Below are 25,367 nucleotides of genomic sequence, written 5' to 3'. Positions count from 1 at the left end.
TCACTTCCATTTTGTTCCTTCCAATTGTCTTGATTGAAGGCTGTGGTGAACAACCTCCAAAATGAAACAGATCAGACCTCTCTTACAACAGCCTGAGAAGCTCCTAAGCCATGCTGAATTTAACCCATCCTGTGGGTGCTGACCACATTGGTCTATATGCCCAGACCACCTCAAATGGCTCATTTCCAATCATGAAAAATAGCAGTTGTTACTTCAGGTTTCTTTCATATTGTTAAGCTCCCCTCCAAAACACTGCAATGAATCTGAGAAAAACTGCACATTTCGGTTTTGTATGCCCAATATCTAATTCTTTCCTTCACTATTAACTCTAACCTCATAAACAAGACTCTAAAGTACATGGACTGCTCCACTCCAGGCAGCTCCTTTTGCTAAACAGCAAGTCAAATTTTTTTTTAAAATTTTATTGATTTTATTGTCATCATTCCATACAAATATATCATTTTTTACAAAAAATAGGACTGACAACAAATCAACCCCCACCCCTAAGAAAGACAGCATAAAACTTAAAGCTAGTAAAAATAAATAAATTGATGAGTTTAATAGGCAGATGAAGATAAATGGAGAAGAAATGGAAGAGAGTCAACTTCCTCAGTGCTTTAAGAGCTTATTCTAAAATATTATTGATTAGATCCTGCCAGGTCGAAGTTCTGCCGGAGGTGGGAGTTGAAGCTACTTCTGACAGGGGGCTCTGCCAGACGTTCCCAGCAGACCCTCACAACACGTTTGGGCCTACCACGCCTGACCGGCATCCTCCCCCACCATCGAAGCCAACTCACCACCAGGTGGTGATCAGTTGACAGCTCCGCCCCTCTCTTCACCCCGAGTGTCCAAGACATGTGGCCGCAAGTCCGACGACACAACCACAAAGTCGATCATCGAACTGAGGCCTAGGGTGTCCTGGTGCCAAGTGCACATATGAACACCCCTATGCTTGAACATGGTGTTCGTTATGGACAATCCGTGACGAGCACAGAAGTCCAATAACAAAACACCGCTCGGGTTCAGATCGGGGGGGCCATTCCTCCCAATCACGCCCTTCCAAGGTCTCACTGTCATTGCCCCACGTGAGCATTTGAAGTCTCCCAGCAGAACGAGGGAGTCCCCAGAAGGTATGCCCTCTAGCACCCAATCCAGGGACTCCAAAAAGGGTGGGTACTCCGAACTGCTGTTCGGTGCATACGCACAAACAACAGTTAGGACCCGTCCCCCCACCCGAAGGCGAAGGGAGGCTACCCCTCTCGTCCACCGGGGTAAAACCCCAATGTACAGGCTCCAAGTCGGGGGGCAATAAGTATACCCAAACCCGCTCGGCGCCTCTCACCGGGGGCAACTCCAGAGTGGTACAGAGTCCAGCCCCTCTCAAGGAGATTGGTTCCAGAGTCCAAGCTGTGCGTCGAGGTGAGCCCGACTATATCTAGCCGGAACCTCTCAACTTCGCGCACTAGCTCAGGCTCCTTCCCCTTCAGAGAGGTGACATTCCACGTCCCAAGAGCCAGCTTCTGTAGCCGAGGATCGGACCGCCAAGGTCCCCGCCTTCGGCCACCACCCAACTCACACTGCACCCGACCTCCTTGGCCCCTCCCATAGGTGGTGAGCCCATGGGAAGGGGGACCCACGTTGCCTCTTCGGGCTGTGCCCGGCCGAGCCCCATGGGTGCAGGCCCGGCCACCAGGCGCTCGCCATCGAGCCCCCACCTCCAGGCCTGGCTCCAGAGTGGGGCCCCGGTGACCAGCGTCCGGGCAAGGGAAAACGGCGTCCAAAGTTTTCATTCATCATAGAACTCGGGCGTGGGAGGAGTTTGGGGAGGCCATGGAGAACGACTTTCAGACGGCTTCGAGGAGATTCTGGTCCACCATCCGGCGTCTCAGGAAGGGGAAGCAGTGCAGTGTCAACACTGTATATGGTGGGGATGGTGCGCTGCTGACCTCGACTCGGGACGTTGTGGGTCGGTGGGGGGAGTACTTCGAAGACCTCCTCAATCCCATTAACATGCCTTCCAATGAGGAAGCAGAGCCTGGGGACTCAGAGGTGTGGCTCCCCCATCTCTGGGACTGAGGTCACCGAGGTGGTCAAAAAACTCCTTGGTGGCAGGGCCCCGGGGGTGGATGAGATACGCCCGGAGTTCCTCAAGGCTCTGGATGTTGTAGGACTGTCTTGGTTGACACGCCTCTGCAACATCGCATGGACATCAGGGACAGTGCTCTGGATTGGCAGACCGGGGTGGTGATCCCCCTCTTTAAGAAGGGGGATCGGAGGGTGTGTTCCAACTACAGAGGGATCACACTCCTCAGCCTCCCTGGAAAAGTCTATTCAGGGGTCCTGGAGAGGAGGGTCCGTCGGATAGTCGAGCCTCGGATTCAGGAGGAACAGTGTGGTTTTTCGTCCTGGTCGCGGAACAGTGGACCAGCTCTATACCCTTAGCAGGGTCCTGGAGGGTGCATGGGAGTTTGCCCAACCAGTCTACATGTGTTTTGTGGACTTGGAAAAGGCATTCGACCGTGTCCCTCGGGGAATCCTGTGGGGGGTACTCCGAGAGTATGAGGTACCGGCCCCCCTGATAAGGGCTGTTCAGTCCCTGTACGATCGGTTGCCAGAGCTTGGTCCGCATTGCCGGCAGTAAGTCGAACCCGTTTCCAGTGAGAGTTGGACTCCGCCAGGGCTGCCCTTTGTCACCGATTCTGTTCATAACTTTTATGGACAGAATTTCTAGGCGCAGCCAGGGCGTTGAGGGGGTCCCGGTTTGGTGGGCTCAGGATTGGGTCACTGCTTTTTGCAGATGATGTTGTCCTGTTTGCTTCATCAGGCCGTGCTCTTCAGCTCTCTCTGAATCGGTTCGCAGCGAGTGTGAAGCGGCTGGGATGAGAATCAGCACCTCCAAATCCGAGACCATGGTCCTCAGCCGGAAAAGGGTGGAGTGCCCTCTCAGGGTTGGTAGCGAGATCCTGCCTCAAGTGGAGGAGTTCAAGTATCTCGGGATCTTGTTCACGAGGGAGGGAAGAATGGAGCGTGAGATCGACAGGCGGATCGGTGCGGCATCCGCAGTAATGCGGGCGCTGCATCGGTCTGTCGTGGTGAAAAAGGAGCTGAGCCGCAAGGCGAAGCTCTCAATTTACCAGTCGATCTATGTTCCTACCCTCACCCTATGGTCATGAACTATGGGTAGTGACCGAAAGAACGAGATCACGAATACAAGCGGCTGAAATGAGTTTCCTCCGCAGGGTGTCTGAGCTTTCCCTTAAAGATAGGGTGAGAAGCTCAGTCATCCGGGAGGGGCTCAGAGTAGAGCCGCTGCTCCTCCGCATCGAGAGGAGTCAGATGAGGTGGCTTGGGCATCTGATCAGGATGCCTCCTGGACGCCTCCCTGGTGAGGTGTTCCGGGCACGTCCAACCGGGAGGAGGCCCCAGGGAAGACCCAGGACACGTTGGAGGGACTATGTCTCTCGACTGGCCTGGGAACGCCTTGGGATTCTCCCGGAAGAGCTAGAAGAAGTGGCCGGGGTAGAGGGAAGTCTGGGCATCTCTGCTCAAGCTGCTGCCCCCGCGACCCCGACCTCGGATAAGCGGGAGACAATGGATGGATGGATGAAGATCCTGCCAGGTTTTGAAAATGTTTTGCCATGTTTTTACCAATTTCAAATAGTATAAAAACATCAGTTACCCACTGACTTAAAAGAGCAGCGTTAGGATTCTTCAGTTTAGCAAAATAAGTCTGCATGCCAATAGTGTAGTGAAGGCAATCACAGTTTGTTTGTCCTTCTCCACTTTAAACCCATCTGGAAGAACACCAAACACACCTGTTAATGGGTTAGGAGGGATTGTGACACCAAGGCTGTCTGAAAGGCATTTAAAAACTTTTGTCCAGAATGATGTTAATTTGGTGCAGGCCCAAAACATGTTACCCAGTGAGGCTGGATTGCAGCGTTCGAAGGTTGGATCTTGCCCTGGAAACATTTTTGGACAGTTTTAAGCGAGACAGATGTGCTTGATATATAATTTTGAGTTGAATAATTGTATGCTTTGCACATATAGAGCTTGAGTGAATTCTCCTGCATTGCTCCCTTCACTCCTTTTCTGATATGTTGAGTAAAGAGATCCTATTCCCATTGTCCTCTTGGATCTTTGAAAGGGAGGGACTGTAAAATAATTTTATATATTGCAGAAATGCTGTCTAAGTCCTCGAAACTGAGGCAATATTTTTTCCAGTGTAGAGGAAGGTGCAAGATGAAGAAAATCAGGTTCTGTTTAACAAAGTTTCTAATTTGAAGAAAGTGAAAGAAATGTGTTGCTGGAAAGTTAAATTTGGAACGTAATTGTTCACAGGATCCAAAGATGTTGTCTATATAAAGATCTCTAAGCAATTTAATCCCAAATGTTTTCCAGATATTAAAAAGTGCATATGCTTGCAAGGGATGAAAAAGGTGGTTCTTATGCAGAGGTGCCACAGATAAAAGATTCTCCATCTTAAAATGCTTTCTACATTGGTTCCATATTCTGAGTTAGTGAAGCACAATTGGGTTATTAGTGTATCGACGATAACTTGCATTTATTGGGGCACAAAGCAGGGAATATAAAGAAGTACATCAGGATTTTATTTCTATTGCGGACCAAGCCTGTGTATGTTCATCTATTTGTGTCCAGGTTTTTATAGCTTGTATGTTTGCTGCCCAGTAATAAAACAAAGTTAGGTAGAGCCATGCCACCTTCTGCCTTAGGTCTTTGTAAGGTCGCTCTTTGGATACGTAAATGTTTTAAGTTCCAAATAAATGAGGTTATGATTGAATCTAATTGCTTAAAAAATGATTTACTGATGTAAATGGGAATGTTTTGAAATAAAAAAGAAGCTTAGGAAGGATATTCATCTTAACAACGTTAATTCTTCCAGCTAGAGTGAGATGAAGGGTTGACCATCTGTGCAAGTCTTGCTTAATTTTTTCCATACAGACGGCGAGATTTTGTTGATAAAGAGCTTTATGTTTAGTAGTCTGAACAAATGTTGTTAATACAAACTGAAGCTTCTGGATTGGTATACAGTAGTTTGATCCATGCACAAATGTTCGGGCCAAACCAAAAATTTCTCTAATGTAATGAAAAAGTAGTTACGCTCAATCATATCAAATGCTTTTTCTGCATCCAATGATAATATCATCTCTGGGGCGTTTGACTTTGCAGGTGAATATATTACATTAAACAGGCGTCGAAGATTGGGAGCTAAGTGTCGGCCTTTAAAAAATCCAGTTTGATCTTGTGGTATTACCAAAGGCAGCACTTTCGCCATCCTTCTAGCTAGGACTTGAGAGTATCTTAACATCATTATTCAGAAGTGAAATTGGTCTGTATGATGCACATTGTAATAAGTCCTTATTTTGTTTAGGAAAGATGGTGATTAATCCATCCATTTTCCAACCCGCTGAATCCGAACACAGGGTCACGGGGGTCTGCTGGAGCCAATCCCAGCCAACACAGGGCACAAGGCAGGGAACCAATCCCAGGCAGGGTGCCAACCCACCGCAGGACACATACAAACACACCCACACACCAAGCACACACTAGGGCCAATTTAGAATCGCCAATCCACCTAACCTGCATGTCTTTGGACTGTGGGAGGAAACCCACGCAGACACGGGGAGAACATGCAAACTCCACGCAGGGTGGACCCGGGAAGCGAACCCGGGTCTCCTAACTGCGAGGCAGCAGCGCTACCTGCTTGGCGAAAAGTTTGAGGTAGAATTTGATTGTCTCTAGCTTCTGTAAATGTTGCTAATAAGAGGGAAGCTAGCTGAGTGAAGAATTTCTTATAAAATTTGACAGGGTGGCCATCAGGGCCTGCTGCTTTCCCGCTCTGAAGTGACTTTATAGCATCTAGTAATTCTGATAGCACCAGAGGTTTATCCAGTTCCATTGCAGTAAAAGTATCTATTTGTGGTACAGTATCTGTAATGTATCCAGAAATGCATTAGATTGTGTGTTGTCTTCTTTAAACTCAGTAGAATATAAGGATTTACAGTAGTCTCTAAATGTGTGCATTATATTTTTACAGTCAATGATTTTATCTCCGTTCGTGTCGGGATTGCTGGGATTGCATTGCGAACTTCTTGCTTGTGGATTTGTTGAGCTAAGAGCTTATTAGCTTTCTCTCCATGTTCATAATAATGATGACTTGATTTAAAAATGAGTTGTTCAGTTTCTTTGGTTGTTAAGAGGTTGAGCTCTGAATGCAGAGCCTGCCTTTTCCTATGAAGATCATGACCTCAAATTTAGGAATGCTATCCCTTATAACAAATGTGTCATATTAAGGTGCAATCCAGTCCAGTGTTTGCCGGAGATCAGTCTGGTAAGGTGAAGAGGACATTTTTAACCAAAAGCACCAGAGAGATAGATAGATAGATAGATAGATAGATAGATAGATAGATAGATACTTTATTAATCCCAATGGGAAATTCACATTCTTCAGCAGCAGCATACTGATACAATAAATAATATTAAATTAAAGAATGATAATAATACAGGTGAAAAAAAAAAAAAAAAAACAGACAATAACTTTGTATAATGTTAAATGTTAACGTTTACCCCCCCTGGTGGAAGTAAAGAGTCGCATAGTTTGGGGGAGGAACGATCTCCTCAATCTGTCTGTGGAGCAGGACAGTGACAGCAGTCTGTCGCTGAAGCTGCTCTTCTGTCTGGAGATGACATTATTTAGTGGATGCAGTGGATTCTCCATAATTGATAGGAGCCTGCTGAGCTCCCTTCGCTCTGCCACAGATGTTAAACTGTCCAGCTCCATGCCAACAATAGAGCCTGCCTTCCTCACCAGTTTGTCCAGGCGTGAGGCGTCTTTCCTCTTAATGCTGCCTCCCCAGCACACCACTGCGTAGAAGAGGGCGCTCGCCACAACTGTTTGATAGAACATCTGCAGCATCTTATTGCAGATGTTGAAGGAAGCCAGCCTTCTAAGGAAGTATAACCGGCTTTGTCCTTTCTTGCACAGCGCATCAGTATTGGCAGTCCAGTCTAATTTATCATCCAGCTGCACTCCCAGATATTTATAGGTCTGCACCATCTTGGATTGTGTTGAAGGCGCTAGAGAAGTCTAGAAACATAATTCTTACAGCACCACTGCCTCTGTCCAAATGGGAGAGGGATCGGTGTAGCATATAGATGATGGCATCTTCCGCTCCCACCTTCTCCTGATATGCAAACTGCAGAGGGTCAAGGGCGTGTTGAACCTGTGGCCTCAGGTGGTGAAGCAGCAGCCTCTCCATGGTCTTCATCACATGTGATTGTCAGAGCAAACAGGCCGAAAGTCATTCAGCTCACTAGGACGTGATACCTTTGGGACTGGGGTGATACAAGATGTTTTCCAAAGCCTCGGAAAAAAAGGCCACTAAGATTCCAACTATGCCAGACACCATACCAGGCTATTCTATGATTTCTAATCATGAAAAGGAAACTAGATAAGAAAATCCATGTTAAAATGACCCCGTGTTAAAAATGTTACCCCCATGTTTTATGCCATATATAAGAAGACTTAATTACGGAAGAATGACCACCAAATATGAGAAATGAAAAATGCATCTTTCAAATAGAGTACAAATCTAATAATTTGCTGAATAAAAACACCTAAATTAACCCCATTCCGTTAAAGTAAAAGAATCATCACTAAGTAATTAACCATAAAATTGCTGGACTTACGATTATTTATTACAATTCTTACATTACTCCCAACTTCACAACATATTTAGTTTGTGATCTGGATACATATCAGGCCCATGATCCAAGATTTAAAAAAGTGGTACAACTTTGGTTTGAAAATTGAAATGTACGTGATAGGTATAACCTCAGACCCTAACATTACATTTCAGGTTTATACTAAAGGAGACTCATTTCTTGTATACTGCCTTTGCATGGAGGATTAGTGACATAACATTTTTATAGATGATGTCTGTGTCACTTTACAGTAACATCTTTCCTTCATTTATCAGATTTAACACTTGCTTAAAAAATAGGCAGGACAGGTTTTTAAAGTGGTCACAGGTTCATATTTTGTTCTGGATTTTATTGTAGTATAGTGTATACTTTACAGATGACTAAAATATGCCGTACAATAACTTACTTACACTTTGAAAATAGCTCTCCACCCTCACCCTATTCCAGGCATCTTATCTCCAAACATGAAGAACTGGCTGAGCAATGTAATATCGATAAACCTTTAGCATACCTTTCTGTGACATGTTGGAAGCAGTGTGAAACTCTCATCGAGCAACTTAATAAAATACTCTGTACAATAAGAAGAGTCCAGATGTTCCTATCATTTAAAACCTCTAGTCCAAGCTCTATATAGTTCTTCACCCCACACGTTTAATTTTTGCCTGTTAAGCAACCTTATTAGTACTATAACAATTTAATGTTAACAGCATTAACTTCAAAACTAGTAAGAAAAATAATCCCGGACATTGAAGCATTCATTAACCTTTTTCCATCACACTTCGCTGCTTCTCCAGAAGTCATCTGTGGTTGGGATGGAAATTGACTCTCTGGTGACAGTGGCAGAGTGGAGAACATTATGCAAGCTGCTATCTACTATGGACAATGAACATCACTTACTATATACCACCATAATTAAGCAGAGGAGTGTGCTTAGTCATAGACTGCTATCACAGAACTGCAATATGGACATAAGCCATGTCACTATATTTTTTAATTTAATATTATGTCATTTTAGTATCTGTCATGTTATTAATATGTGCCACCTGTCACTTTGGTAGTAAAATCATTTGCACAATTCCCATTGCACTCACATTAATGTTACCTACATTTACCTGTATTGGACTGTAAGATTACAACCCCAGTGTACTTAATGTTATTTGTATAGTGTATACTTAAAAGTTTGTATTTAATTTGGTATACTGTAATTCTTGGCTACTGTCTCGAGGACAAATGTATATGAGGTTGACGTGGAATAGTACTTGATAAATGTGTGGTCCAGTCTCCTCCTATCATCTCAACCAGGATTGTGTTATATAGTATAACACCATATATGAGTATATAGTACTTCAGATGGTTTTTATTTGGTCTGTAGTTTTATTGGTCTGGGCACACCCCATTTACTGTAAGGTTTCTTGAATGTTAAAACTTGACATATTGTTCAAAGGTTAAACACCCTTCTCTCGTAAAAACTGTAACTGAAATATCCAAATTACTGAAAATTAAAAGGTTTTTGGGCAGAGAAACTACTCCATTATTTCTAACAGCAACACTAAAACAACATCATTATCTGCATATTTTTCATGCTGTGCTTTCAAAACTGCTTCTCATTTTAAATTTCAAGCAGATAGTTATCACACACATAACTGCATAAATGAACAGACTATTCATGAAGTAAACTAATTCTGGAAAGAAAAAAAAAAAAGCAAATTTATATTGTCCTCAGCCATTAAACAGCAGCCCATTGATACTGCCCCAAACACTTCTATTATAAAGGAAGTGTTGCATGCTAGGAAGGTGCTTTGCATGCTAAATATATTTGTATTGCTTGCTTTTTCTAACTTGTTTGATATTTTGGAAACTTCAATTAAAAATGTAGTTTTGACATGTCACACTTATGGCAAACACATTTTAAGAAGAACATCTTACCACATACATTAATGAAAGATAGTATTTATCTTATTAGTTAGATGAAGATTATAAATAAATAAAATAATGACTGTGTTTAATGTGTTTGAACAGTCAAGTGATTTTGTCTGGGCTTCCGTTATGAATTATAGGCATAATAAAGTGTGCCTGGCTCAGTTTTTTTTTTTGTTTTTTTTTTTTTAAGTAAGTCTATGTATGCAAAAGGGATGTTTCAAGCATCACATTATTTTAAGTTTCTACGTGCACCTTTTAAGAAATAGTGCCTAAGTCACAAGTGATCCATGCTTCACAAATGCACCACAAGAAAAAAAGTAAAAATATTACATTATATACAGTATTACATCTTACTATAAGCAGGGCATTAAGAAATAAAATCTTACCGAGTCTTCACTAGGATGTTTCCATCTACTGCTTTGCTCCAATAGATTAGGAGCAAAGACAGCATCCAGTGTCCCAAAAGACACCACAGCCTCATCCATTACAGTGAATAACGTAGACCAGACACCTAAGGAGGGAGGAAAAAGACATCATTAAAAAAAGTGGTTAGTTAAAAGGTTATCTTTAACCCAAATAAAAAAAGACAATCATTATTCTACGAAAGGTTGTTTAGATGTGCTCTGCAGTTTTTTTTGAAAAAGCTAAAATCAATCAAAATCAAAAACTGCACAGTAGAATCAGCATCCTTGTACATAGTAAAAGATATACTGAAACTACAGATAAAAAGACAAAATGGCATAGCACTGAAAGAATTTTCATAACATCATTAATATACCAAGAGCATTTACTGAGATTTTACTTGTGCGTGTGCCAGGCATGGCAGTGCCTGAAACGTGACACACCCTTTGTGGGAATGTAGAAGCAACGCAGTTTGTGTTTTATAACTATAATTGGTAGTGATCCCTATACCAAACACTTTGCTTATGCTTAAGTTGACTTTTGGTTTCATTTTGCTTTGCACAATATTATAGCCAAGGAATAACTTCATATGAATTATTTAACTTGTAAATACTGTCTGGGAAATGCTCTCCATAACCAGCCTACAGGAGCACTTGAGGACAAATGTACATATAGAATTTGGAATTTTCAACACACACATACACACACACACACACACTGAAGTAATTAAAATGAAAGCAGAAAAGCAAAACATGTTAGCCGAAACTACTCATTATGTTTGAGTGCTGCAGTCACACCCTACTGTGGAAACTTTGTTTGCTTCTGTCCTGTACTCGTTCATCTTCACCTGAAGTATAAATTTACCCCGAGCTTCAGCAAAGCTCTCTACATAGAAGGGTAAAGTCTATAAAATAAAAAAAGTAGCAGAAGGTGAAGCATTACAGGAATTATGTGGTTAATTTACAGTATAATAACTTTAATTAGTTTTTGAGAATAAAAGAGTTATCAGAACAATTTGCTTTACTATGAAATTGAAAAACCTATTATGAACAGAGCATGTTAATGAATACGTTGGGTATTTTTCCAAGTCAAAGTTATTTCTTCACAATCATGGTATATATTAATATGTCACACAAATTTTAGTTCTAAAATGAAGTATGTTCTTGCACCTTACAATAAATAAAAATATAGCATTAGGTTATCCCAGGCAACTCCTGCCCCTAATAAGAAAAGGTTTAATTCACCTTCATTGTGAATGGACAATTTTGGTTGTATTAATTACGACACCTTAACACATTAAAGCATGTGTCTTTTGCAAGACATTTAATATTCAATACAAAGCATTTAACGGCAATGATGGCTGGCTGGAAAGACAAAGTTTTACAGTTTTCAGTACCTGGACTTGAAAGGTAAAGCCACAAACAAAAGTTGTCAAGAAGACCTTCATATAATTCAGTATTATTATCTGTAGAAGTTGTACTTTAGTAAATTTCAATCACAGGTACTTATTCTGTTTGAATTAAGCCTGTGCCAATAGAGGGTTAATCAGCTCTAATCATCAGTGCATCCCACTCTTCATTTTTAAAATTTTCTCTCTCTTTTCTTTTAAACAATGTATCCAAGCATCATACATTGGTAAAATGTAATCAAGCAGTAATGATCTAATCTTCCACCTTATCTGAGACTGGGTCATGGGGTCAACCATCTTTGTAGTAAGGTCCAAACATCTCTCTGCCAACTCACACTGTGGGATTCCAAGGCATTCCCAGGCTATCTAGGAGATATAATTGTCACAGTGGACCCTGGGTCTTCCTCGGGGTCACCTCCCAGCTGGCCATCTGAGAGGAGATGCTCTACACTGAGGCATCCGAATCAGATGCTCAAACCACCTCAATTGGCTCCTATCATAGCTGAGGGTCAGCAGATCTACTCCAAGCCTCTCCTGCATGTCTGTGCTTCTCATTCTAATTGTAAGGGAGAGCAGAGACACCCTGTGGAAAAAGCTCATTTCAATTGCTTGTACCAGTGATCTTGTTCTTTCGGTCATTACCCAAAGCTCATGACCATAGCGGAGGGTAGGGATGTAGATGTCTGGTAAATCAAGGGCCTTGCCTTCTGTCTCAGCTCCTTCTTCACCACTTCTAGCGATCACTTAACTGTGTTCACTGCCCTAATCTGTTGACATCTGTCAATTTCACCATCCCTCCAATTTCCTCTCAGATTTAGAGATGCTGATCCTCATCCCTGCAGCTTCACTCAGTTGCAAACCATCCTAATGCGTACTGGAGTGCACAACCCAATAGTTTTCTTCAGTAATGAAAAGGCCATAAATTTAAAAAAAATAGCAAGGGTATAAAATACATTAACAATATGGCACCGAACACCCCATAGAAGTCATCAATGCTTCTTGGATTGACCAATAGTTGTGCCTGCATTCTGGAAACTTTCCAAAGCTCTGAAAACAAATTTAACTGGGTAACATTCTTCCAAGATATGACTGACAAATTTCTGTCCTTTGGTGCAGTTTTGTGTTTTTACAAAATATGTGACCAACAACATATAATGTAAAAAACTATTACAATATTACAATTCAAGGTGAGAGGGAGATGACAAAATATTGGATACCAGGTGTGAATGAAACCGGAAGCATCAGTCCATCGTAGAGCTCTTATACAAACGCCAACACTGAACCAATTTAGAATTCCCAGTCAACCTAAGATGCGTATCATTGGGATGTGGGAAGATTCAAAACCTAAGTCCCTACAGTTACAGTATCTCCACTTTAATCAGTCACTGTCAGACAGGACTGCTAGAACTTTCCCATGGGTACTTTGTTTCTTGAAGCAGCAACCTGGACCATTCTTTGTGAGAAGGGTCTAACTGCAGCCTGCAATACCTGTGACATAGGTCAGGTAATGCCCACAACGTCAGTCACAAAACGCCCTTTGAGTCAGATAACCCTCCCTCAATCCTAATCTTAACCATAGTGTAACGGGGCCCTAATGTTAACCATTGTCTAATGCAATGGGTGTTTCATGACTAACATTGAGGGTGTTTTGTGATACTGAGGCATTACATGACTGACCTCACAAGTACTGCGGTCTGCAATTACACTCTGTTGTTCCTTGGTGCAGCTATTGCTGGCAACATATTCTGTCAGTAGTTCTGCCACTGATGCTGTAGTCTTGATAAAATATAATTCAATGTGCTGATGTGAATAATTGGTAACCTGAAGTTTAGATAAATTCTGCTGAAAAATCAGCAGACTACTGAAAGGCTGATAATCCCAAAATGTTCTTAACGTCTTATGTAAAGCTCAACTACATCGGCTTGTGTAAGCTCTATAAAGTAAGAGGGCTCTGAAACTCTTTAAATACTGGAAATTGTTTTTTCACGTTTATAATTATTTACCGTTAACATACTTATGTCTTAAATGTTTGAATGCTTCAGGATTTATTTAGTGCAAATATAACTGTAAAGGTAGATCAACTGTTCCTGTCATATACTGCCATTTCTAAAATAGATGTATCTACATTTTTCCATAACTTACAGATTACTAAAAACCAGTCAAATAACCATATAATGCTCTTGTTCTTCTTCTTCTTTCAGCTGCTCCCGTTAGGGGTTGCCACTGCGGATCATCTTCTTCCATATCTTTCTGTCCTCTGCATCTTGCTCTGTTACACCCATCACCTGCATGTCCTCTCTCACCACATTCATAAACCTTCGCTTAGGCCTTCCTCTTTTCCTCTTCCCTGGCAGCTCTATCCTTAGCATCCTTCTCCCAATATACCCAGCATTCTCTCCTCTGTATATGTCCAAACCAACACAATCTCGCCTCTCTGACTTTGTCTCCCAAACATCCAACTTGAGCTGACCCTCTAATGTACTCATTTCTAATCCTATCCATCCTCGTCACACCCAGTGCAAATCTTAGCATCTTTAACCATATAATGCTCTTGTTAAAGGTAAAAAAAATCTGAAATGCAATATGCTTCTTCAACATTTTTACTAAAAGAATAAATAAGCATGGGTATCCACTGAGATAAGAAGATTTGAATGTTATTTCCCTTTATGACTTATGAGGCATCTTCTTCACAGTTATGAAAATCAATATTGAATTTTCACACACCTTTATTTTGTCTTGGGTCTAACATGGTACCATTCTCATTCAGGCTTACTGTATATTTACAGTACAACTTTCTCATTTAGGCACAGGAACACTGGGACAAGTCTAGGTAGTGTTCCAGTCCATCGTAAGGCACACCCATACTTATTCCAATAATGACTCATATGGGGTCACATTTGAGCTGTAAATTAACTGAATGCATGTCTTAACGTTGTGGGAGGACAACTATAATTAAACACATGCAGACAGTGCCTAAACTAGGATTCAAACCTACAAATGATACTAATTTTAAGATCATCTGCTACCAACAGCCTGCATTCACTCTACTTCACTCACATTGTGATCTACTATAAACCAAATCATTCCACTGCACAAAAATAAGCATGACAAATAATAAAGCAAAAAAGGTTTCAATACTTGCTTTAAAATTTTTGTGATTGATTCAGTGTAATTTGTTTGTGTCATTCTATACCTCATTGCCCACAGATTTCATAGTTGAATAACAACACTGTAATAAATTAATATTTTCAGAAACCATCTGAAATGTAATTTATCACAGACACAAAAACTATGACAGCAAATACACAAACTTTAATGATCATCTTTCTTGCAACCCAAAGTAAAGCAGAATTTGCTTTAGGGAGATATGGAAAAGGAAATTCATAATTCATCCCTAAAACAATTAAATCCAAGTTTTTCAACTTTCTTAAAATAAAAATACATTTTCATTTCTTTATTATAGCTGTTTACACTTTTAAAACAATGTAGATGTGTGGCAAACCTAAAGAATACATAGAAGTACTTAATCATTTAGTGCAAACACATAGGCACAGATCAGTTAATGAAAACGTAGTCTCTTCAGATGGTTCATGATCCAAACTACGGTATGTTTGGTTCCAATTTATTTTAAATACAAAGAATGTTTAGAAATTAACTGCAATTTAGCAGTAGAATTCCAACAGCAGTATTCTAACTGGACATTCTTTGTATAATGAAGAAACTCTCAATACAACAGTGGTTAAAACCAAATACCAAAACAAAAAATTGTGCCAAGATTAGAAATCAGCTGCTTAGCAACATTAGATATGCTGCATCAAGCTAACAATCTCTGAGAAAGCCAACATTAAATACTGGAACAAAACAAATGTTCACAAGTACTGCTGCAAGCAGTCAAATACATCAAGATACAATTCTAAAGTCTCTGCCACATTCTAGCAATTTCTACAATTAAAACTAAGTGACAAAATATCAGAATGTTCCTAATTAAACTCAACTGAAAAACAAAATATATGTAAAAATGAAAGGCAAGTTCTAATGAACTAGACGCTGTTTATTTTATGGCACAGAATTACTAAGTAAATAAAACCAATAATGTATAATTCTTATATGACAACAGCCATAAGAAAATTTTTAAAACAGAAAAGATTACTTAATATGGAAACAACTATAAGACAACAATATTAATTAAAACAGTTAATCAATTTCTGAAACTGCAGCTGCATTAAAACAAAATGAACAAACTTAATCTAACTTCAGGGTTATGGAAAAGCAGAACATACAGCATTCCCATCAACAACAAGCAGTAGCTCACACATCAGTTCATTGCTAGGCAAGCACATTACTCAACATAGCACTGGAGAATTGACACTGGTACTCCAGGGACAGAAAAAAAAAGGCAAAGTAATCAGTGCTGCTATAATATGGCTCCCAAGACATGGGTGAAAAATGCCAGCCCTCACAAAATTATAAGTAAGAAAATATATTATGTTTCCATATAAATAAAAAAACATGCTTGACCAGCGCTGCATGGAGAAATAGGGCAGACAAAATTAAATATAAAGTATAAATACGTAGAGTTAAAAAATAATTGATTAAACAATCACATACACACAAAAATGTTTTGTGAAAGGTGACAATAAATAAAGAAAAATTTATGTCAGCATAAATTAGATGTGTCATGAAATGTACCTATTTTGTTTTGCTTATTTCTTAATGTGTTTATTTTGTTACTTGCTGTGCTACCCGTCTTAAGTAATAAACGCAAACCTCAGCATTAACTTTAGTAGTGCACTAGGCACTACTATATAAGTCATATGACATTTGGTATGGGTTTTGCAAAACCAGTGTTAGTGATGTGCCATCTATTGGCATAACAGAGACATAGCAAACGAACAGACATACAGTGCATCTGGAAAGTATTCACAGCGCATCACTTTTTCCACATTTTGTTATGTTACAGCCTTATTCCAAAATGGATTAAATTCATTTTTTTCCTCAGAATTCTACACACAATACCCCATAATGACAACGTGAAAAAAGTTTACTTGCGATTTTTGCAAATTTATTAAAACTAAAAAAACAGAGAAATCACATGTACATAAGTATCCACAGCCTTTGCTCAATACTTTTTCAATGCACCTTTGGCAGCAATTACAGCCTCAAGTCTTTTTGAATATGATGCCACAAGCTTGGCACACCTATCCTTGGCCAGTTTCGCCCATTCCTCTTTGCAGCACCTCTCAAGCTCCATCAGGTTGGATGGGAAGCGTCGGTGCACAGCCATTTTAAGATCTCTCCAGAGATGTTCAATCAGATTCAAGTCTGGGCTCTTAAGATCTCTCCAGAGATGTTCAATCAGATTCAAGTCTGGGCTCTGGCTGGGCCACACAAGGACATTCACAGAGTTGTCCTGAAGCCACTCCTTTGATATCTTGGCTGTGTGCTTAGGATCGTTGTCCTGCTGAAAGATGAACCGTCACCCCAGTCTGGGGTCAAGAGCACTCTGGAGCAGGTTTTCATCCAGGATGTCTCTGTACATTGCTGCAGTCATCTTTCACTTTATCCTGACTAGTCTCCCAGTTCCTGCCGCTGAAAAACATCCCCACAGCATGATGCTGCCACCACCATGCTTCACTGTAGGGATAGCATTGGCCTGGTGATGAGCGGTGCCTGGTTTCCTCCAAACGTGACGCATGGCATTCACACCAAAGAGTTCAATCTTTGTCTCATCAGACCAGAGACATTTTCTTTCTCATGGTCTGAGAGTCCTTCAGGTGCCTTTTGGCAAACTCCAGGCGGGCTGCCATGTGCCTTTTCTAAGGAGTGGCTTCTGTCTGGCCACTCTACCATACAAACCTGATTGGTGGATTGCTACAGAGATGGTTCTCCTTCTGGAAGGTTCTCCTCTCTCACAGAGGACCTCTGGAGCTCTGACAGAGTGACCATCGGGTTCTTGGTCACCTCCCTGACTAAGGCCCTTCTCCACCGATCGCTCAGTTTAGATGGCCGGCCAGCTCTAGGAAGAGTCCTGGTGGTTTCGAACTTCTTCCACTTACGGATGATGGAGGCCACTGTGCTCAGTGGGACCTTCAAAGCAGCAGAAATTTTTCTGTAACCTTCCCCAGATTTGCGCCTCGAGACAATCCTGTCTCAGAGGTCTACAAACAATTCCTTTGACTTCATGCTTGGTTTGTGCTCTGACATGAACGGTCAACTGTGGGACCTTATATAGACAGGTTTGTGCCTTTCCAAATCATGTCCAGTCAACTGAATTTACCACAGGTGGACATCCAATTAAGCTGCAGGAACATCTCAAGGATGACCAGGGGAAACAGGATGCATCTGAGCTCAATTTTGAGCTTCATGGCAAAGGCTGTGAATACTTATGTACATGTGCTTTCTCAATTTTTTTATTTTTAATAAATTTGCAAAAATCTCAAGTAAACTTTGTTCACGTTGTCATTATGGGGTATTGTGTGTAGAATTCTGAGGAAAAAAATGAATTTAATCCATTTTGGAATAAGGCTGTAACATAACAAAATGTGGAAAAAGTGATGCGCTGTGAATACTTTCAGGATGCACTGTAAACAGACACTTATTCCCTTATTAAGGTGGAATTCTTATTTTATTTATTACAATGACATCACACGCAATATAAAATATGCCTGAAAATGAAAACTGTCTTTTTTACCCATCAGCCTACAAGGACTTAGTGATTGGATGAGTAATTCTAAGGCACCCACCACTAGGGACTAGAGTTTAAAGCAATCGAGATGTAAACTACGGGACTCCCAAGGCAAGCAGAGTGCATGCTCAGAACTGTGACTCTGTGTGTCTGTGGAGAATAAGAGTACAAAAATAGGTTCCCAAATTTGATGCATGAAGCAACTACACAGCAACGCAAAATAGTCTGAATTCATCATCATTACAGGAGTCTGCATTTGAAATGAGAGGACACAGACAGACGGAGAGCATTTTAAAGTCCACCACACGTTTATTGTACACTATTATTTACACTTATCGTGAGCACAACCCGATGCCACAGCACCAATCACCCCTTAGTCCTTGGCCACACAACACAATGCCTTCAGTCTCTCAGGTCCTCCTCCACTCCTCTCCACCAAGCTTTGTCCTACTCCTCCCAACTCTTGCCCATGACTGGAGGGAGGCAGCCCCTTTTATTCACCCCGGAAGGACTTCAGGTGCATCCTGAGGGCTTCCGTAGCCACACCCCTGTGTGGCGGAAGCTCTGGCGGTACATCCGGAAGTCCTCCAGGTGTCCACAATCCTCTTCCCCCCAGCACTTCCGGGTGTGGCGGAAGTACTGAGGTCCAGGGCTCCCAAGGCATCGGGGCGCCCCCTGGCGGTGACCACGGGCCCCTACAGGGTAGAGCTTCCAAGCTCTGTACCCGTGGCCCCCACAGCAACCAGGGAGGATGCCCCCTCGTGTTCTGGAGGAGGCACAAGCTCTCCTCCGATCCTCCTGGGCATCCCGTCCGGGCATGAACCCCAGCCAGGTGCCACACTATCTGCTATAAATGTAGCACTTGATGGACAAAGAACTCGGTCCACTCTACCAATGACCCACCTTTTCAAAATACAGTATGCACTAGAGCCCACCTTTTCAACTTTTCTAGGTGTACTTCATGTTGTGTACTGTGTCACTGAAATAAAGAATTAAATACCTAAAGAAATAAGTAACAAAATACACATTTTTTGAAACATTTAATTATTTATACTCATATTTTTATTATCTGTCAAATTTCACAATTTCCTCTAGTTATGAACCCAGGAAATGTGCATGAAATGTACATGTCCTTTCCTCATATATCCACAAAACAAGCAGATTAGGTGGATGTCAGCTATAAATGAGTTAATAGCTAATGTATGACCAAGTGTGCCCTGTGATGGATGGGGCACCCCATGCATTGAAAGTTCCTGCCTTGCACCTGCTGCTGCTATCATAGGATTTCACCAAAAATGACCCTGAATTACAAGAAGCAACTCTGGAAAATGGATGAACAACTGAATGTTCAGTTTTAAAAAAGCTTAAATACACACATAAGCATCCAAGCAAGTGACAGGACACTGTCACTTATATTAAATATTAAATAGCCTGAAGAACACAGGCGTTGGCACCAGAAATTTCTAAGGTAAAAGTTAAATAAAACTTATTTTTCATTTTGACACACTAATCGCACTTCAGGTTACTGTTTAAGAATTTACTGAGAAGTCAAGCAAAATGACACCTTTTATTGGCTAACTAAAAAGATTACAATATGCAAGCTTTCAAGGCAACTTAGGCCCCTTCTTCAGGCAACATTAGAAATGATGCATTATTGTGACTTTCTAGGAGCATAAATAAACAGAAGCATTCATACTAAAAAATAGTTTCCTGATGCACAGTTCAGTATTTAGCAGGTTGAAATTTTACCTCAAACTAAGCTAACCTAACCAGTATATTGTAAGCTCAAAGACAATTTTCTTTGAACACCGTCTCACATATTGCATAACCACTGATTTCAAAACTGAGCAGGTATGATCAGATTTGTTTTATGACTGTGGATGGAAACAAGGAATCCATCCCTTTGAACCAGAGGCAATAACAGAGTCACTGGAATGACATCATCCAAACTCTCCTCTAGAAATAGTTTAAGGTTACCCATTCAACAGAGAAGCTCATGGCCACTGTTTTGGGGATGACTTCAGTAAACACTGCCATGTGGACCAACAGTTAACCCATATCTATACAATTTAACTCCTCAAAAGAATCAGAAGAAGTATATTTTTCCAAAAAATGCTGTTTAAATCCTTCTCCAATGTTCAAAAATATTGAAGAAAGCACAAGAAGAAATCATAAAACCTCAGTAGAAAATCTTTCTGTTCCACTCCACCTTTCAGCACAAATCTTGCTCAATTAGATTTCTAAATCTTTTGATTCTCCAATTATACCATTCTTGGGAAAGGGTTTAGATATACGGATGAAGTTAACAAAACAGTAAAAATGTGATTCAAGTACAGATTTCAGACTGAAAAAAAAGAATACAACAACATGTATTGTGTCTTGCTGGCACAAGGCTGGTAATTGAGTTTATGAAGAAAAATGAGTGGTTTGGGAAATGCACCTAGTTATCCTATTAGTGTGTTCAAACATTTCTATGATATACTGTATTACTAGCAATAGTAACATTGTTACAAATAGAGAGGCAAATTTTGATCACATTTTTTAACACTTTCACTGATTAATAGCCTTCAGTTGCTCAAATGAGACAACCCTGTTTAAAATCCACAGATGAAAATCCAAGGATAACTTTCTTTGCAAAGTTTTATTTAGGCATTATGTGTATGTCCAGATTTCTGAAAATGATCAAACTTTATTTTCTTTAGGAACAGAAGGATATGGACATGCTTCAGAGTCAGTCACCTGTGCAGCCTGGTAAATAGCTTGGCAAACAACCAAGAACAGCAACTCCAATTGCACCTGTAGTACTCCCTATTTCATCTGTCAATTTTCATCTATTTTGTATCATATTACTATGATATAATTCTCCACTACTAACAGTCTAAAAGTCAACTTTGAATGTGAGGTTACAGGCTATGGCAGGCTGGGTCCTCAGCTCTTGCATCTTCTCAATACAATATTTATGTATATGGTCGTTGTTCGTGTCTCCAGATGGAATGCGTTACCCTGGCTCAAGGTAATTAATAAGTTACTGAGTATTTGTTACATGCTGACTGGTAGCAAGTCTTTTGTATGCACCCTGTGTGAGATTTTGTCTGAACGATGTCCATTACAGTGCTGAAGATATTGTAGGTTGCTGCAGTCCAAAAGTACAGTATGTTTGTTTTGTGTGTAAAGTCAAATCAAATTTGTCACAAAATACATATTCAATAATATACAATAAAAATAATATATGACTTTATAAATCACAAAATGAATAGTCTTTCACATATGATAAATAGCTAAATAAATAACTTAAATATTCTAATATAAGAGAGTAAACAATGGTGCATCATTTAGATCTAGACACTTTTCTTATTCAAGATGCGGGTGGCCAGAAAAAAAAAAAAACTCCTCAGTTTCTCTAAACTGGACTTTAGACAGCAATAATGTTTACCTGACTGCAGCACAGAAAATAAGCCGTTGTTTGGATTGCTGGTGTCACCGATAATTTTCTTTGCCCTGTTCCTACATCACTTGGTGTAGATGTCCTCAAAGTTAGGAACTGCACACCCAGTGATATGTTGAGCTGACCTCACCACTCTCTGTACTGCCTTGCAGTCCTGCAGCATGCTGCTCCCAGATCACAAAATAATAGTTCCTGCCAGGACACTTTCAATGGTGAATATGTAGAAGTTCTTTAGTAACTAGGAGCAGCCCAAAATGAATAAAGCGTATAAGGTGGTAAAGCCTTTACTATGCCTTCTACACCAAGGTGTAAGTTTTGACCAGGTTAGGTCCTCTGTGATGTAGACACCTAGGCTCTCCACTTCATCCAGGCAGGCTTGTTCATTCTTATTAGATATCAAGACTACCACAGCTGTGTCATCTGCAAACATGACAATGATGTTAGAGTCATTGGCAGTCATGCAGTCATATGCGTGGAGGGAGTACAGCAGATGACTCAGGACACAGCCCTGTGGAGCACCTGTGGTAAGAGTGAGGAATGATGAAGTGTAGAAGTGTCTCCTCAGTATTATCTATGTAACTCCAAATTTGCCAACACCAGCAAACCTCATCTCATTAGACAGAGAAGGTTTTTGACCATGAGTTGGGCCTTTCTTTGCCAGGTTCTGTTCTTCATGGGATCCAAGAGTAGAATTTATAACTGTGATCAAGACTCTTTACTGTTGACTCTTTTACTTCAAAAATTACATTAATCAATTTATCTTCCAACTCTTTTACATTTAAAAAGATGCTAGGCAAGGCTGTGCTTTACCTCATTTACTTTTACATTTTTCCTGTTCAGCCTCTTGCTATTGTCCTTTGTAAATCTGATCACCACAATTAATACACACGAGACCTCATAGAAAATACCTCTGTACACTTGGATCATTCTACTTTTCCATAGCAAAGCACCCTCAGACATCCTCTACATACTTAATTTTTTTCCATAAGGACTTCTTTGCTTACAAAAGTAATTGGTCCAAATTTGCTTCTCTCCTTTTGAAAAGCATTTGTCGGCAGTTCTCTCTTCTACCATTGTTTTCAAAGACAACTTTATTTAAATAACTTGGCACAGGACATTTTTTTCTCTAACTAATGCTGCATTTTAATGACTGCAGAGATCTGTTCCTTGTAGTCTTCTCTTCTTTGATCTTTCCACTTTCAGTGGACAATAACCAAAATTAATATCACAGGCCTCCCCCAAACACCACACCACTTTAAAGTTGATCAGAACCATTATTCCCCTTTCCTCTTGTGTTAAATATTGATCCAAAGTCAGAACCCTTCTTTCCCCTTTTCTTTGAAATGCCAAAAACCTATTGGTCAAGACTTAGAACCCTCAATCTATTCTAAAGTTGAATTGATCAAACTGCTTACCCACAACAAGGTCAGATCTCTTATTTTCCCTTTTTCCCCTTTGGAAATGCCAACAGAACCCAACCCCATCAAGCAAACACACAACCAATGACAGGGCAGCCTTACCAGAATTAATTGGTACCCTATACCATTGGGTGTAAACCCCTACATTCATGATGGAGCTAAACTGACCCTTCTGCTTATCCATCTTTTTACTTATTGTCCCTTGAAAGTTACTTGCAATTGTGTAGTTCTTGCTTGAATTTGTTTACACCAACAAAAAAACATAGCGAATAAATACTGTATGTATAAAACTCCCTGTTTATGAACTGACTTTTTATCTTAATGGAATGTGTTGCTTTGCATTTATTCAGTAATGCCCTACTCTGTATATTCAGTTACAGCAGAGATCTAACAAATATTTTTCTTACATACAAGGATGAATTAGTTTTCATGATCTTGCTTAAAATCTCCTCTCCTTTTTTGTTATTTAAGCTATGGTTTGCTAATGACCACATAGGTGGAAATGACTATGAGCTACCTGCTGATTGTCAAGATTTATTTCATTCTGGAAACACGTAAATAGTGGGAACCTATTTTTTTGATGAACACTTATTGTGCCAAACTATAGCTTTCAGTTATTTATTTTGCATCATTATACAATGACCTGGTTGAGTTTTAATAAGATTGCACCAAAGGCAATGTAACCTGTGCACATTAAAAATGTGCATTTTGAAGGAAATCCATTTGTAATGTAGAATATGCAATTGCATGTGGTAAGTGCAAAATACATCTACTATATGTGTTTTGAGCAACAACTTGGTGTTCTTTTCTTTACTTCTATGTGAATGGCTGTTTGATGATGGGGTCGAAAATTTGCTATCAATTTAGGTTCAGACGGTCATTTAATGATGTTCAAAATGTCATGAAACATTGATTTTATCATGGTGTCTGCATGTGTGCCTATAGAAAATCAAAATTAATTTTCACGTCTTAAAATTTCAGTTTTCATCATAATGCTTTTTTGTTGTTGTTGTTGTGTAGAGCTCCTGAATAACTACATCCTAGCAAAGATAGAACTTTTTAGAACAAGTAGTTTCCAAGATATCCCTGTACCCCAAGACTTAAGTATAATGACAGCTTCTGGAAAAATAAAATTATCTATCTTCTTCAAACAAGTTGCATCTTGTTTGCCTTTGTACAGGCTCCATGCATATTGTTTTTGATCCAGTTTGGTCCAGTAATTATCCTTGTATCCTTTAAAAATATTTTCAAGCCTAGTGTATGTCGTAGAAATTGTTTAATTTAAATCTGGATTTTTGCGGTCTGCAGGGTATAGTCACTGGACCAGGCCTACTGATTCACAACATTTCTGCACAAGTTTTTGAGATACTTAATTTATTTAAATATACATGTTCACATGCAGAAAGTCTCACACACTCAAATAAATTTACAAATGAAGATAATTGACAGCTTGTTTCCATTTCCAGAACATATGCTTGATGATGAAGAGAAAGAAATTAAAACACAAAAATGCATACCTAGATCTGTAAAAATTGAAGAGGACAGAGATTAATCCTGCCACCCCATATCATTCTGTCTATTCAGATTGTTTTCTTCATTTGACCCATTGTCTTTAGTTTCAATTTAAATATCACTCAAGTTGCTAATTTTATTCAATTTCCTGTTTATTATACTTTACATTTGTTTGTGTACATAATAAATATTATATACATTAATATATCTGATACTATATTATTGTGCAGTAAAGTCTTTTTTTGTATTGTAAAAATCTACATTGATGTACTTCGGAGTAACCTGACATACAAGTATTGTATAGACGATCCCATGCCAATTTGTATTACTCTTCATAGAGTGGAAATAATTTACTTTTAACACGTCAATAGCCAAAAAGTCACATCTATCTATAGCTGGATCAAGTCCAAGAAAAGCTTTAGATACTGCTAAAGGAAATGCAAGCAAAAAGGCTCAACCAACTCGCATTGTATGTTGTGCACTAGGTAAGGCACTATAAAAGAAAACAGTTAATTTTCAAAACAAGGTGAAATAAGATGATAAAAAAGTAACATACTAAAGGCGTGTATACAGTGATAATTAAGTCGATCCATAACATGTATTAAAAACGAGAAAAATACTGCAGTGGGAGTACATTTCTGGACGTCAGTGGCCTTTACCACTGGTTACTGCACTGACACAGAAAATTAAATGGCTTGATATTAAACCATACCAGACAACAAAGGGCAGTGATCGTGGTTTCACTGCTATTCATGTACTGCCAAAAGGAAAGAAAGGATTACAATTAATATATACGTGCCGAATGTCCACTATACATGAAGGTCAAGTTGCTTACTTGAGAAATACGATCAC

At 40.0% G+C, this 25,367-nt stretch overlaps 1 protein-coding gene across 1 annotated transcript in view; it reads right to left on the bottom strand.

Annotated features, from left to right (window-relative positions):
* gpam (glycerol-3-phosphate acyltransferase, mitochondrial) overlaps nucleotides 1-25,367 on the bottom strand; it is a 91,492-nt gene that overhangs the window by 65,288 nt on the left and 837 nt on the right. Inside the window, exon 2 of the mRNA XM_028795834.2 lies at nucleotides 10,032-10,156. Within this exon, the coding sequence (XP_028651667.2) occupies nucleotides 10,032-10,130 (99 nt within the window). The 5' untranslated portion in view covers nucleotides 10,131-10,156. The remainder of the gene's footprint in view (nucleotides 1-10,031; nucleotides 10,157-25,367) is intronic.

The sequence above is a fragment of the Erpetoichthys calabaricus genome, chromosome 2 (assembly GCF_900747795.2).
Source record: "Erpetoichthys calabaricus chromosome 2, fErpCal1.3, whole genome shotgun sequence".
Lineage (NCBI taxonomy): Eukaryota > Metazoa > Chordata > Cladistia > Polypteriformes > Polypteridae > Erpetoichthys > Erpetoichthys calabaricus.
This window is presented reverse-complemented; position numbering and strand designations above follow the sequence as displayed.